The 15,000-nt window shown below is 31.8% G+C and overlaps 1 protein-coding gene across 1 annotated transcript in view; it reads left to right on the plus strand.

The window, feature by feature from the left end:
* The window catches only part of LOC135198097 (nephrin-like), a 61,886-nt gene that overhangs the window by 26,593 nt on the left and 20,293 nt on the right, over positions 1-15,000 (plus strand). Inside the window, exons 8-16 of the mRNA XM_064225549.1 lie at positions 379-490; positions 1,817-1,992; positions 2,681-2,867; positions 5,152-5,264; positions 9,207-9,309; positions 9,809-9,978; positions 12,166-12,322; positions 13,567-13,712; positions 14,398-14,576. Coding sequence (XP_064081619.1) covers positions 379-490; positions 1,817-1,992; positions 2,681-2,867; positions 5,152-5,264; positions 9,207-9,309; positions 9,809-9,978; positions 12,166-12,322; positions 13,567-13,712; positions 14,398-14,576 — 1,343 coding nt within the window. The remainder of the gene's footprint in view (positions 1-378; positions 491-1,816; positions 1,993-2,680; positions 2,868-5,151; positions 5,265-9,206; positions 9,310-9,808; positions 9,979-12,165; positions 12,323-13,566; positions 13,713-14,397; positions 14,577-15,000) is intronic.

Raw genomic sequence — 15,000 nt, forward strand, 5'->3', positions numbered from 1 at the left:
ACTTTTGATATTAAACGAGGTATAGAATATGATTTTTAAAAAGAATCGCTGAAGAAGTGTACCAACACATCTTAATATTAAATTACAAAATTTTATAATAAGGCTTTTTTTTTTTAAAAGGACTAAATGCAACCTTTGAAGAAATGTACCTACATCTTTTTGACATTACGTGAAATAGTAGATAATAAGATGATTTAAAAATGCACTGATTAGAAACATTGAAGAAATGTACCTACATATTTGTTTTATTATTAAGTGAAACAATGGTGAAATAAGGTGATGTAACAAGACAGAATAGAGCAGTGTCATACATTCTGGGCCTAATAACCTCGTCTTTCGAGTCACTAAAGAATCGTTTATTGGTCTTGGAATTGACAGAGCGACCTGGGTGGCCAGAGTTGACCATTCAGGGGAATGGCCCCGTGACTGCAGGAACCAAACTCGGGGTCAAGTGCACCTCCGAGGGGGGAAACCCTCCTCCTACAGTGAGGTGAGATCGAACTCGAAGTTTTAATTTTGTTATTGAATTGAAAATTATTTTCCATTATAATATTTAAACTGAAATGGCTGTTTCATTATAATTTTTCAAATCAAAATATTTTAAAGAACAATTTGCTTGTCTGTGAAGGGAAAAATTCTCTTATCGTTATACTGGTTAGATGGAAATTAAATTCTTATCTTTTTAGGCCATATGACAAGGAATAAAATTTTCATTGTAACAATTTATTAAAAGTACCATTGCATTATACTATTTAGGAAGAGGTTGTTTATTCTATGAGTGAAAATTTATTCCTTTTGCATTACTTAAATATAAATGAACTTATTTCGTTAGACCATTATTATACAATACATTTTCAACGTAATATCCCTTAGAATCGACCTCTTCGATAGATTATTTAGTAAAAAAACATATTTTTCAATTACAAAAAAAAAAAAAAAAAAAATTCTTCATGTAATGTTCCCAGGTAAGAACGATTAAAATGTTTAAAATTGACATTTTAATTGTAATAGTTTTTGGCAGCTATTACAGTATTCGAATAATAATGTTTAAACATAAATTACTTTCATTTATGATCCAAAAGATATAAATTACCTTTATAATGGAATTAAATTTTCTTACTTGGTAGTAGAAAATTATCTTTTAAATGAGTACTAATATAATTTTTGATGAAAATCTCATTATAAACAAATTGGAAGTAACATTAATTTATTTCATTTCATTAGGGTGTTTAGAAATATAAATGTGAAAGGTTAATTTTGAATTTTGCGACCAAATTAAGCATTTCCTGTTTTATTTAGCACGTAATTTAGAAATAGTCTCTACTGGGGAACTATATCATATATAACTGGCACTAAAATGCGTGAACGAAAAGGGTATAATCTATTGTCTGTTTCATACATACATAAACATACACATTATATATATATATATATATATATATATTATATATATATTATATATATATACGTAGGATCTCCATAAAGTCTCAGTACCATTACAAGCAATAGATACTTGTAATGGTACTGGGACCTTATGGAGCCCATATATATATATATATATATATATATATATATATATATATATATATATATATTATATATATATATATATATATAATATATATATATATATATATATCTATATATATATATATATATCTATCTATCTATATATATATATATTATATATATATTATATCTATATATATATATATATATATATATATATATATATATATATATATATATATATATATATATATATATACATACATACATACATACATATCCAACGTTCCTCTTCTCTTGATCACAGACTGTACTTAGGAGACGAGGAGCTGGAGACGACGGTTAAACACGAAGAGACAGACACCACAGCAGAAGCTACACTCGAGGTCACAGCTGGCAACAATGGCGAGAAGGTCACCTGTGAACTGATCAGCCCGGCGACCAGCAGCCCAATTAGAGTGAATAAGGTCGTCAATGTATTTTGTGAGTCTCATTCGCTAATAAAGGGTTTCGCGAACAGAATTCAGTTCAGACTACATTAAGGTTTTTTTATTTTTTTATTTGTCAACCTCAGCTGATGAATCCGCTTGATTTTATTGAAATAATCAGGGAGGTGGAAATAATTGTGTGAAGTTGTTTTTGCATTTTTTTAACATTTGCATGGCTGGTAACTTACTTCTGCTGAGAAATGTATTGTCTTTTTTTAATATACCCGAAAATGGGACCGAATTATTATGAGGGATCCATTTATCTTCTTATATTTCATGTATTTTAAGCGATGTGGTAATACAAGAATTTGATGTGAAATTTATTAGCTCTGAACGTATTTTCCTTTTGTTTGGTACCCTTTAACCAAGAACTGCACTCCTAAAACTCTTAAAATCATAAAAAATTCATTTGTTCATCATATTTGTGCACGTTGTCAAATCATATGTTTACCCTGATATATATTCGACATATTTGCTTAGTTTTCCAATTGGCCAATAAACTTTATCTAATTTTTCTTATTACAGTTTTTTGTTTTCCTGTTTTCACACATATTTTTTATACACACATACAGCTACAAGAGCACAATCACACAGACACGCATATCTATCTTTCTATCTATTTATATTCAAAGGCCTACAAAGCTGATAAAACTTCCTCTTGCCTTGCGATTGCCCCTCTTCAGTTCCTCCTTGGGAAGTCACGGTATGGACACGCCCGAAGACCGTGGAAGCAGGCTCCGAGATTTTCATCATCTGCGAGTCGTCCTCGAGTCTACCTGCCTCTGTCATCTCTTGGTACTCTGGCGGCCTCAAACTGGAAGGAGCCAAGGTCACTCAGACTCCTGGACTCTTCAGCGGGACTGTTACCAGGTAAGACCGGGCTTCAAGATGAACTTTGCTCAATACGTTCGTTGTGGTGAGTTAAAAAACACTTTAGTACGAGTCGATTGAGAGGAAGGCAGAAGTTTGAGCCTTTTTCTAGAAAAATTATAAGATCTACGTAAAATCACCAGCGTTTCTGAGCCATAGCTGTCCCATTTTCAGCATACTTTGTCATAGTGAGCAAGGAAAATTTACCTATTTTTTCATAGTAAGAAGCATTTTAGTATGAGTTGACCGAGAGGAAGATATACTTCTTAGCCTTTTATTGGGAAACTTGGAAACGACATACAATCCGCAGTGTTTCTGAGCCATAACTGTTTCATTTCCAAGCCTAAAAGGCTAAATAATCCATATTTGATTCCAAAACTCAGACAAAAATCGAATTTTAAGAACCATTTTAATTAAATTTTTATATGTTATCTCAGCAATAAAGATACCGGAGTTAGTCAAGATATTGTAGACAGGTGAATTCGTGAAATTTTAGTTCTGGTTCCAATGTTATCTCACTATACTCTGTTTTTTTTCCATCTGTCCATCCGCCTGTGGTGTTTTCGCATGGTAACACTGCGTCCTGGGCTTTAAATAGTTACGCTATGTGTAAGTTTTAGGTAAATTAAATGATATGTGGGTGTACATTTGCAACTGAAAAGTGTTTTGATTATTTACAGTATGCGAATTACACCGTTAATATTCGAAGTAAGGTTATTATTATTGTTGAATGTAAGCTGAATATAACTATCTAAAGCCCGGGACGCAGTGTTACCATACGCAAACACCTCACCCTGGTGGACAGATGGAAAAAAACAGAGCATAGTGTGAAGTAAATAAATGTACAGGAATCCGAGAGACATCAAAATTACTTCGAGGATTCTGGATAGTGTAGAATTACCGATTGTCTACTTGTAAGCTGTATAGCAGAGGAAAAAATGAAGTTTTAAACATTACAAGAAGATATTTGAATCTACATCCGATTCTCCCGTGGTCATTTGCTCAAAGAAAAAGAGTAAATCTTCAAAATAATCTTAATATTTCAACCGGACAAAAATCATCTCCTTGGAAGACAAAATAATGACGATAAATGTATGCGGCAAATGTGTCCATTGTTCGTCCAGAAAATCTTCAGTTCGCTTGTGTCGCCTTGCTAAAATAAAAAGAAAAACATTCTTCTTTAAAATCTTGCCTCAGTGTAGGTTTCTTCACTCAAAAAAAAAAAAAAAAAAAAAAAATACAAGGTATCTTTCACGTCCATCCAACATTCCTCCTTAGGGGCCTCTCCACCGGGCTCTTCCCATAGAAAAATACAAACTGTCCTTATCTCGGCTGAAAAAGGACAACCCCCGAAAAAGAGTCATTGTCACTGTATGTCATCCTAACAAAAAAGCTCCCTGATGCATTTCCTGTACTCCGTCTTGCCTTCCCATGCTACTAGCTAAGAGGGAAGAGAGAGAAGGAAGGAAAAAAATCCGATCTCAGTATTCTTTTTAGTTGATTCTTGAGGAAAATGCTTTTCTTTCCACAGGAACATTTATTGTCAGCCTCTTTTTCATTTTTAGTGATTATCATATACGTTTTTTAATGAAGGTAGAAAATCTATTTATTTTCATTTTAATTAAAGAGTAATATTTTTTGTTGCGAGGGAACGCTTATATTAGCTAAGTAGGTGTTAGTAAATTATTCGATGGCTACTTTTACTTTTATTGCAATAAAAACGTGATGCAGTGATTATTTACGTATATAGGCCAAGAATAAAAATACAGTTATTGTTCCTGAATAAGCAGACAAAACCAAAAGCAAAAGATTCTAATCTCGTGGATGTTCCTTTATTGAAATGGCGATAATATTGCTCGAAACGAATATTCTCTCGTCAGCACAATAGTTTCTCGGCTCAATTTATCAGTTTAGTATAACATACGGGACCTTATAGTGTTTGGTTCAAATAGCCAAGCGTAGATTGTTTTGTAAATCAAGAGGAGGCTTCAGTATTTGTAAAGTTTCAAACACAGGAAACAATATTTTCATCGACTCAATTTATCAGTTTAGTATAACGTCAGGATCCCTATAATGTTTGGTTTAAATAGCGAAGCATAGATTTTCTTTGTAAATCAAGAAGACGCTCCAGTTTTCATAAAGTTTTAAACACCGGAAACACATTTTCTGTCTTTATCTTCATGGCAGCCAATTTACATTCAAAAAGCTAAGCCACAATCACAGTATGAAGGGTAATAAAGCTGATACTTCAAAATCTACAAAGTCCGATTTTCTGACCCGGCAGATCCGAACTGGAGGTGCTGACGGTGGCAGAGGACAATGGACGGGTCTTCACGTGCACGGCTGACAACAACCTGTCCATCGGAGTGTCGGAAAACGTGACTCTAAGCGTCTTACGTGAGTACAGAAAAAAGTAATTATATGCACTGTTTTATTCTAAGCACGATGTGGGTCTCGCTGCTGATCTCGGGAGAGGGAGACGAATGCTTCTCCTTAGAAACACTTCCGCATTCATAGCTTTAGCTCCTTCACAAGTCTCTTTTGGAAATAGTAAGGGTACAATTTATTCACCAATAGCTGTTTTTAAGCTTGGTGTATTGATCAGCGTCGTCACTGCTGTTGGGAATAATATGTACGTCATACATTTCATTATCTATTACTGGTTATTTATTTTTCGCTTTTCAAGATTTCCTGTAAACTACCCGGCATGTTAAATACGCAATCTTTTACTATGCAGTGTAGGAATACACTAAACTTACTTCTTAGAATACACTGAACTTACTTCATAGAAACTTCAAGCAAGCGGAAGTTTCGTTCCCGCTTATATAAAGTGTTGAAGGAAAAAGCAACTTTTGTTACGCAATTTATGCATAATTTATTCTCGCTCAATCTGTATGTAAATGTGTACGGATGACTTGCCCCTAATTTCCGTTAGGTTTAACCTCTACTGAGGTCTTTCAAAGGATCAGAAAATAGGATCTTAGTCCGGTTTAGAAGTAAGTATTCACTCACACACAAACACAAACATACACACATATATGTATGTATTGCACACAGACACATACACACACACATACACACACACACACACACACACACATATATATATATATATATATATATTATATATATATATATTACTTGGCATATACATAAATGTGTGTGTCTATATATATATATATATATATATATATATATATATATATATATATATATATATATATATATATATATATATATATATATATATATATATATATATATATATATATATATATATATATATATATATTTATGTATATGGGTAGTAAAATGTTCTGTACAACTGAATTTCATCTAATAAAAGGGGCCCATAAAACACCAAAATATAGAAAGAAAATACTATACTTCGGAGACAGCTGTATATAGATATAATACTTCTTTCTATATTTTGGTGTTTTTATGGGCTCCTTTTAGTGATGATACACACACACACACACACACACACACACACATATATATATATATATATATATATATATATATATATATATATATACACACACACACACACACACACACACACACATATATATATATATATATATATATATATAGATATATATGTATGTTGGTATATATATATATATATACGTATATATAGGTATATGTATGTGGTATATATATATATATATATATATATATATATATATATATATATATATATATATATATATATATGCATGCGTGTGTGTATGGCAAATTTCGTAATGCTTCGGAATAAAATTCATTCCTTATGTGATTATGAACTAACAGTTAAACGAAATTCACTTTTGTCCAAATTTCCTCTTCCTTAAGACCAATGGCCCCCAGCAACCCATTTCCTACCCTCCCCCCCCCTCTCTACACATACTCACTTTCAACCCCCACCCACCCCCCCTATGGCATTATTCATCACACTAACAGCCCTTGCACGTGGCTTTGGTTATTTACCTACTTAAAGGACCCAGGTAAACATATTCATTCACTGGAGAAAAGCCTAGAAAGAAAAAAAGCACTTGCTTGTTTATCTCGGGGGAACTGCAGTAGAATAGGAGCTATTGTTGACGTTAACAATGAATGTTTTAGGAGTCCTGAGAGACTTTAGCCCAAAGAAAGTTTTCCCTCTTCTATTCACATATTTTTGCACTTGCATAATGTTATTTGGAGGATATTTTCCTTTTACACAGCACGTTTATTTACTTGATATTTCCCTTTTTCCATTTGGAATGATATCCAGATTTTTGATGTTGTATTATCCGTAAGAGATCTTTTATTATTTTTTAGAATAAGAGGGTACTTGGCTAAGTCCGATTTCGTCTCTTTGTTTCCATATTATAGGGTTTTATATATATATATATATATACATATATATATATATATGTCTATATATATATATATATATATATATATATATATATATATATATATATATATATATATATATATATATATATATATATATGCATGTTAAGAACCACCACATTTTATTAGCGATACATTTCGTTAATTCTTCATAACAACATTTTCCAGCCAAAAAGAGACATGACAGTATTTTAATAGTTAAAAGATTATACAATCATTATCAGATGATAAAGCTAAGTAAAAGTGACAACAATAGAGATAATTGGCAAAATCTTTAAAACGATTCGCAATAGCATATAGTATACCACTTCAGTGGGTAAACAGAAATTGAACAGTTTACATTATAAACCAACGGCTGAATGATTTATATCAAAAGCAAGGGGTAAGAGGAATGATCAAGGTTAAAATCTGGTTTTCTAAAAACAATATTTCTATCAACTCATAGATTCTCAATAATGATTTTCAATAAAAGTACTAAGAACACTAAAATGATTTACTCTCCTACATGTGTGACATTCCTCCATATGCTGTAAAATCGGCGATGTGGCTGGATTGGTCAGCAAACAACTAGTACGAGGTGAAATACTTATTGTTCGGAAGATCTTGTACGGACTGACCTCTTTAATTGACTAGCCAATACAGGTGGCGCTACAGTCGTCACACGTAAATATAGGTGTTGCCAGACAAAAGATCTGAAGGTAGTTTATCTTAATGCTTTAACAACCCTTGAATAGTACGTTGTTGATAAATATTAACTAGGGGTTAATGTGGGGAAAGCTATAAATGAAAGATGTTTTGTTTTAATTCTCTTGTAAGATATTTAGACAATGATCACTTATATATGACAGTATGAAATACACAGTCAGTATATTAACCCTTGGCATGTCTATTTTGCTATTAATGCCAGCAGATTTATTTAGGAACCTTTTTATTTCTATATATATTATGTTATTAGGAGAAGCGCTATCTTTGAAATAGGTTTAAAAAATTATATTTCTGAGTCTAATGACTGCCAGGATCTACAAAGAGAATATGCTCTATGTATCAAAGTCTTTATGTTATTTGTTTTAAAGTTAAAGAATGTAGCACTTCGGAATTTCATTCCACGACCGGTAAAAGTCGACTTTCTGAAACTACTAAAATTTAAGAGTGACTCACTCTTAATGTTTCAATAAAAAACGTTAAGAATATTTACTTCACGATCCACGGTAAACTGAATACAAGGGTGTTTACCATTTAAGTGAACATGGAACTGCTGTACGTGACTTAGATGCCTAAAAACCTACAACCTGTGATAAATGATTGGTTTAAACTCTAGGGGACAATCATCAATCTATCTTTTTTCATGAAAACACAGAAATATATTTTAAAGATTTCATCAGTTATCTTTACTGTTGTCACTTTTACTCAGCTTTTTCAGCCTGCAATGATTGTATAATGTTTTAAATCTTCAAATACTACAATGTCTCTGTTAGGATTGAAAATATTGTTATGAAGATACAACGAAATGTGGTGTCTCTTAGCCAGCGCTCTTCTTTTCCTACTAAGACTGAGATTTCCAAAATATCTGACTACTTTTATATATATATATATATATATATATATATATATATATATATATATATATATATATATATATACACACATATATATATATATATGATATATATATATATATATGTATATATATATAATTATAATTATATTGTTTATATATCATAGATAATGTGCATATATATATGATATATATATATATATATATATATATATATATATATATATATATATATATATATATGATATCAAAAACGAAGTGAAAAGATAAACATCTATATGACTATCCGAACTCCTGAAAAGAATCGGGGAAACGGAAGCACCAACAGAATTCCAGATCTTCCTTGTCCAAGGAAATGGTCGAGATTTGAATAACCGTAACCTTTTCCATTTCTCTTACAGACGGCGCCCTATGGGTCAATCCGCCTCCTGAAGTGGTGGAGGTCCACGAAGGAGATGACCTCCTCCTGACGGCTAACGCTGTGGCTAATCCACCTCCTGTCAGGTAATATTTTGTTTGGATGTCGTCTCTCATTTTATCACAAGTAGTGTCGTTATAAGAGAAGTATTTATGTAACTTCAATTAAGGTTCGATTGGATGAAGTCTTAGATTTTCGACTATGGCGAGAATTGGGTTTGCTGTAAAAATCAAATGAGAGAGAGAGAGAGAGAGAGAGAGAGAGAGAGAGTCTTGGCTAATCGGATTTAGTTTTTACGTAATCATTCGTATAAATATGAGAGAGAGAGAGAGAGAGAGAGAGAGAGAGAGAGAGACTTGGTTTTTAAGCAATCATTCTTCTCCGTAAAAATATGAGAGAGAGAGAGAGAGAGAGAGAGAGAGAGAGAGAGAGAGAGAGAGAGAGAGACTGGAATATTACATTTCGGTAAACAGACAAAGAAAGACTTCACGGGGGAAAATAGTAACCGACAGAAACACGAACATATAGAGAAATAAAGACATAAATAAAAAAATAAAAAAACACCCACCGTCTCGTGTCCTTCAGATACAGCTGGTGGCGGGGCCCAGCAGCTGTGCAGAGCGAGGAGGCTGAAGGCGATGAGTTGGGGATCCTCCGGCTCACTAGGGTAGACCGCCAATACTCAGGGAATTACAGCGTGGTCGCTACTAGTCCTCGCGGAGACACCAACGCCACTTTTGGCATCAACGTGCTATGTGAGTTCCAGTGATGGTCCGTCTTTTAAACGCTTCTTTTAAATCTCGTTAATGAGTATATCTTACGTATTTTTTCCCCAGTTTTAATATATTTTTGGCATATCGTTACCTACTGTACTAGCTAACTTAAAATATAACTATGAATATAAGTCAGACCTCGGTTAAAATTGAGAATTTGAAGCACGGGGGCCTTAGTAATGCTTCTCAGTTAAAGTTTTACTCTGAGATCACTCTCCAGATGTTCAAGTTAGGAGCTACTTCTTACAATCTTGGCATTATAAAGCTTAAAATATGCTTTTAAGCAGCATAGTGTTTAAGAAATATCTTTCTTGTAGGCAATTCCTTATTTAGAGATCTCTGTTTGAATTTCATTACAATTTACGCTATGATTTTAGGTTTCAACGTAGCTTTTGAACTTTTTACTAGCTTCATGCAGTTCTTTCATCTAGCCAGTTGCTTTTAATTTTCAAAAGTTATCTTAAATCTTAGAATTAAATTCAGAAATGCTGAGTTTAAAATTAAAAGTATGCGTCTTTAGGTAGAACATTAGTTTCAAATCGGAGGAAGTGATCAGAATCGTTTATGGTTTGAGCATTGATGTTTAATCTTAGTCTACATGGCAAATAATCTATATAAATATTTTTAATACTTCAAAAGAAAAACTCTTCATGCACTAGACAAATTACTTGACAAGGGAAAAATTCATCACGTCATTGCACTATTATTATTATTATTATTATTATTATTATTATTATTATTATTATTATTATTATTATTATTATTATTATTATTATTATTATTATTATTATTATTATTATTATTATGTAATAAAAATTTTCAATCTTTCTAACTATTACATTTAATTCAAGTTTGATATTTGGTTGAAAAAAAAATTTCTAAATTGATTCCGTATTAAAAGTAAATCAAATCTGGCGAGTAGATCCCGTAGAGTTTACAATAGTCTAGACAAAGGTTTCCTAAGTAACTCTACAGGACGTACTTCCAACCTTTACTATCTTCACTTTAGAAGAAATATATAATATTCAGGATGACCTCAAATTATTCTAACATTACATGAATATTAGCCGAACATGATTAAGCATCAATATATACGAAGATTTATTAGAAGGACTGAAGACTTATGAAGAAAATTCGTTTCAGTCCGATGTAGCTATTGTCATTAGCAGAGAGTATTCTATAGAAGAGGGTCAGCTCTCTCCATATTATTATTATTAGTATTTTCTATTATCATCATCATCATCATCATCATCATCATCATTATTATTATTATTATTATTATTATTATTATTATTATTATTATTATTATTATTATTATTATTATTATTTTATTATTATTAAGCAGCAATAAAAAGGAATTTTTATGAAATCATTATTACATATATATCGCTTCTAGCTTTATAGACTCGTAAAAATTGTAGATCACCTTCACGTAAAACCATTTATTATTCAAAAGTAGAAGGTTATCGATATTAATTCATGAGATTCATTCACGTCTTGAATTTTTTGTGTCTTATATCGCTCCAATACTTAACACTACACCCGGCTTACTGGTAAATGATTTTAAACTTTTTTTTGCGGATTTCTTTTTTATTGGCCGTAATGAAACATATAAATATTAATTTTACTGAAGAGAAGTTAAAAATATTTCCATTGTTGGCAGTAAGCCCCGAGAAAAAGACTCGCTGAAAAGTTAAAAACGTCGATTAATTTAAATGAGTTTACGGAACACACTTTGAATTAAGGTTATATGAGAATCAATTATAGTGGTTAATCATAGTGAAAATAATTGCAACATATAAGTTTCAAGAATCTGAATCTTATTTACTTCGTGAACTGAATACTACTTTCTATTGCAAAACAAACTTGGAGTGTTTGATATTTTGTAACTTAACCCTCTCTCTCTCTCTCTCTCTCTCTCTCTCTCTCTCTCTCTCTCTCTCTCTCTCATACCATTAACATTCAGTGTCACCCACTCCACACACCGGGAAAAAGTAGAACGAGGAAAAAAAAAAGAAGAAAACGCAAATAATAAACGAGCAGCTCCTCGTAAGAAACCCATTTTCGCTACACTCAAGTGTTTTGTTTACTCATTTTTTTTTTTTTTTTTTTTTTTTTTTTTTTTTTTTTTCTTGGTGTGTGTTGGGTGTTGGGTGGTGTGCTACCCAGACGGGCCGGAGGAGGTGGTTGCGGCCGAGAGAGTGACTGTGGACGAGGAAGGAACGAAAACGATTCTGTGCTCGGCTCTAGGGAATCCCACCCCTACCATTACTTGGACCCGAGGACCCGACAACAGCATATATTCCAGTTATGACACCAATAGCAGGTACGTTTTCCCTGATGGATGTTGTATGTTTTTCCTCAATGTGTTTTATTTCTTTTTTTTTTTTACAGGAAATTCTATGGCTTTCCTTCCATCTTTTCATACATTTTTTGGAAGCTTTATATATATTCATTACTTTTTCATGGCTCTTTAAATTTTAGATTTTATAAATGATTAGAGACGTTTATTTAATTTTCCTTGCTAAGTTCTAGTAACCGGTTTTAGTTTTTCATATTTTTATATTGCGTGACTTTTATACATCTTGATCAGCAGGTTTGTCTAATATCATACAAAATGTACAAGTTTGCAAATTCTCCTAGATATTATGCTAATTGTTTTTCATATATATTTTAAAACAATGACATTTTTATCTACGATAAAAATGTCATGAAGTTCATAGTTTCAATTCTACTTGCTGACACGTGAACTCAGGTGTCATGTAGTATATGTGTTGAAGGAATATGAAAGAGAAATCAAATATTCTGAAATAAGAATAGTGAGAAGCGCGATTTTGATGAATTTTTAATTCCATATTCATAATTCTTTACATAAGCATCGTGGAATTTAAAATGTAGTGAGAAGATGAAAGCTCAAGTTATATACATATACATATACATACATACATACATACTTAATATATATATATAATATATATATATATATATATTATATCTATATATATATACATATATATATATATGATGTATTATATATATATATATAATATATAATATATATATATATATGTATTTTTTTCTTGTATAATTATATATATATATATATATATATATATATATATATATATATTATATATATATATATTATATATATATATCATATATATTATATATATATTATATATATATATGTATATATATATATATTATATATATATATAATAATATATATATATATATAATATATATATATATATATATATATATATATATATATATTATATATATATCTATATATATACATATAAAGAAGTACCAAAGACTTTTATTTGTTCAGAGGAACTCAAGTTCTCTGAATGTATAACGACTGAACAATCATATGATAAACGGTCATTTAATTCAGTATAAAGCCTCAGAAAGGCAGTAAGGTGAATGAGGGTATAATTCAATGAAAAACGTACCATCTAGCACCAAGTGCCCAGTCTTTCGGGGAAACACAATGATGCTTGAATAACCGATTCAATTCACTCCAACTCCCCCTTCCCCCAACCACCCTTCCTTTCTTTCCAGTTCCGGAGTATATTTAGCCACTGGAGTGGGAGAAGCCCGGCTTGTCATGGAGTGGGCTTCCAGAGCCGACACTGGAAAATACCACTGCCACGCCACCAATACTGTATCTACGTCACCGCCTATAACTACAGTGGTTGTGGTTACGCGTAAGCAATGTTATAAGTGCTGTTCGATGACTTAATACTATTTTACAAAGTTTGATAACTTGTTATTATCTAATAATCATGTGTTACATGGCATTCAATTGTTTGCTCTTTTTTCTCAAATTCCAGTGGCATGTTTGATTAAATTACTCCCAGGAAGGGTAAATTTAATCTGTTCCAATTCCTACCTATAAATTTCTCATCATAACTTTCCTGGAATGAGATTAATGTCTCTATTTGACCCAACTGTTGCGTTATTTTCCAACACTTGCCGACCCAAACAATATCTATTTTCCTTTTGACACTCGGTTTCTCCTTTTTCTATTTAATGAATTTGGATTGTCATTCTATTTTCATACCTTGTTTCATATGGGGTGCCAAAAGTACATATTGTTTATTGGTTTATATTTGCGTTGCTTTTTTTACCTCTCTGCCTCACACTTTATTCGACGAAGCATTTGTTCATTGGGATACTTTTGTTTATTCATTTTTCTGATTAACGCATAAGTTTTTCTTGAATATTTACTTTATTTGTTTTCGCTTCTCTTGCCTCTTCACCCTATGATTCGAGGTTTTATGTCCCGAGCCAATTGAATAATTGAAAGTTCTCCCAGAAGTTATTCCTTCGGGAAATATAACATTTTTCTCTCTAGGCATCCATTAATCAGTTTATGCATTGATTCTGCAGAACCACCCGAGCCATCCATTAACACGCAAGCGATGACTAACCCGTGGGCGCTCATGGGGGGAATTGGGCGTCTGGACTGCCGAGTGAGGGCTGCCCCAGCCCCGACCTTCACTTGGTCAATCAACGACGAGAGCCAAGTGCTTTATAATGGGAACAAGTATTCCATCAGCGTGCCCGAGGTAGGTTGATCGGAACAGGGGAGATGAAAGTGAATATTTCAACAAGAAAATAATGCCAATATTTCATAATTTTTCATCCTTTCGGAATTGGGAAATGAAAGTAATAAACTTGAACATAAAAATGATGAGGATATTTCATACGTTTTTATCCTTTACGGAACTGGGAAATGACAGTGAATATCTGAACGTAAAAATAATGGTGATTTTCATAGTCTTTTGTTCCTTAAAAAGGATGAATGTGTTAGTTTACAATAACTTTAACAAATCTATATGTGTTAAAGTTATTGTAAAACTAACATATTCATCCTTTTTAAGGAACAAAAGATTATGTAATTCATCACTATTTTTACGTTCAGATATTCCCTTTCATTTATATATATATATATATATATTATAATATATATATATAGATATATATACTATA

Source organism: Macrobrachium nipponense, chromosome 23 (genome assembly GCF_015104395.2).
Source record: "Macrobrachium nipponense isolate FS-2020 chromosome 23, ASM1510439v2, whole genome shotgun sequence".
NCBI lineage: Eukaryota > Metazoa > Arthropoda > Malacostraca > Decapoda > Palaemonidae > Macrobrachium > Macrobrachium nipponense.